The 1,734-nt window shown below is 38.7% G+C and overlaps 1 protein-coding gene across 1 annotated transcript; it reads left to right on the top strand.

Annotated features, from left to right (window-relative positions):
• Positions 1 to 366: 366 nt before the first annotated feature.
• LOC127130056 (uncharacterized mitochondrial protein AtMg00860-like) lies at positions 367 to 915 on the top strand. Its single transcript, XM_051059131.1, has one exon. It carries the CDS (start codon positions 367 to 369, stop codon positions 913 to 915), a length of 549 nt encoding a protein of 182 aa, XP_050915088.1.
• The last annotated feature ends 819 nt before the right edge of the window (positions 916 to 1,734 follow it).

The following is a 1,734-nucleotide window of genomic DNA, read 5'->3' as shown; positions in this document are numbered from 1 at the left end:
GCTCCATACAGAATGGCTCCATCTGAGATGTTAGAGCTTAAAAGACATGATTGTGTGTTGAAGAAGGATGGGAAGTCCTGTATTATTGGTGAAGAAGAAGGATGGGAAGTCAAGATTGTGTGTTGACTATCGATAACTTAATAAAGTTAGTATCAAGAATAGATACCATTTACCATGCATTGATGACTTGATGGACCAACTTAGAGGAATTGTGATATTCTCTAAGATTTATCTGAAGTCAGGATACCACCAGATTTGAGTGAAAGAACAAGATATATATATATATAAGACAACATTCAGAACGCGATATGGGCATTAGAGTATTTGGTGATGCCTTTTGGAGTGACCAATGCACCAACGATTTTCATGGACTATATGAATCGTATCTTCCATCCTTTCTTAGACAAGTTTGTTGTGGTTTTCTTTGATGACATCCTTATATACTCCAAGAGTAGAGAAGAACATGAGGAGCACTTACGCCTAGTCTTGCAAGTGTTAAAGGAGAAGCAGTTGTACGCTAACCTAGGGAAGTGTGAATTTTGGTTGGAGGAGGTGAAATTATTAGGCCATGTAATCTCAAAGGAAGGTATTACAGTTGACCCCTCCAAGGTTGAAGCCGTAGTTTCTTGTGAACAACCAAAAAAAGCCACTGAAATTAGAAGTTTTATGGGACTGGCAGGATATTACAGAAGATTCATTGAAGGATTCGCCAAGATTGTAGCCCCATTGACACAACTCACTCGAAAGAATCAAATTTTTGCATGGACGGAGGAGTGCGAGAAGAGTTTCCATCTAATCAAGGAGAAATTGACTACATCCCCTGTGTTAGTACTACCACAACTAGAAGAACCTTATGAAGTTTATTGTGATGCTTCATATCAAGGTTTAAGTTGTGTACTTATGCAGCATAAATAAGTTGTGGCTTATGCTTCGAGGCAACTAAAAATTCATGAGAAAAACGATCCCACTCATGATTTGGAGCTTGCTGCTATAGTATTTTCACTTAAGATCTAGAGGCATTACTTATACGGTTGTAGCTTTAAAGTGTTCAGCAACCATAAGAGCTTAAAATATTTATTTGATCAGAAAGAGCTCAACGCTAGGTAGAGGAGATAGATGGAATTCATCAATGATTATGACTTAACTTTGCAATATCACCCAGGAAAAGCAAATGTAGTGGCAGATACATTGAGTTGAAAGCAAGTTCAGCTCTCAACTATGGCATTGAAGGGGTTAGAACTATTAGAGAAGTTTCGAGACTTGAACTTAGATTTAGATTCTTCAAATGAGAGAATGCATTGTGGGATGATCACTATCGAGAATGAATTGATGATTAAGATTGCGACCCTCCAGGGAGATGACGGAGAAATTCAGAAGAAGAGGAAGTTGATGGAGACCGAAAGAGCACCAGAGTTCATATTGGGACCAGACAAAATTTTGCATTGTAATGTGCGTGTGTGCGTTCCTAATAATGCAGAGTTAAGAAAGACTATTTTGGATGAAGCCCATTAAAGTAAGCTGAGTATTCACTCTGGGACGACAAAAATGTATCAAGACTTAAAGCAGAGATTTTGGTGGTCAGGAATGAAGAAGCAGGTGACCGAGTATGTGGCTACTTGTTTAACATGTCAGAAAGCTAAGGTAGAACATCAGAAGCCAGCTGGATTATTACATTCTTTGGATATTCCACAGGGGAAGTGGATAGCATTTCTATGGACTTTGTAGGGGCGTTAC

The sequence above is a fragment of the Lathyrus oleraceus genome, chromosome 3, assembly GCF_024323335.1.
Source record: "Lathyrus oleraceus cultivar Zhongwan6 chromosome 3, CAAS_Psat_ZW6_1.0, whole genome shotgun sequence".
In the NCBI taxonomy this organism is placed as follows: Eukaryota; Viridiplantae; Streptophyta; class Magnoliopsida; order Fabales; family Fabaceae; genus Lathyrus; species Lathyrus oleraceus.
Note: the sequence above shows the minus strand (reverse complement) of the source record. Positions and strands in the feature narration are given on the sequence as shown.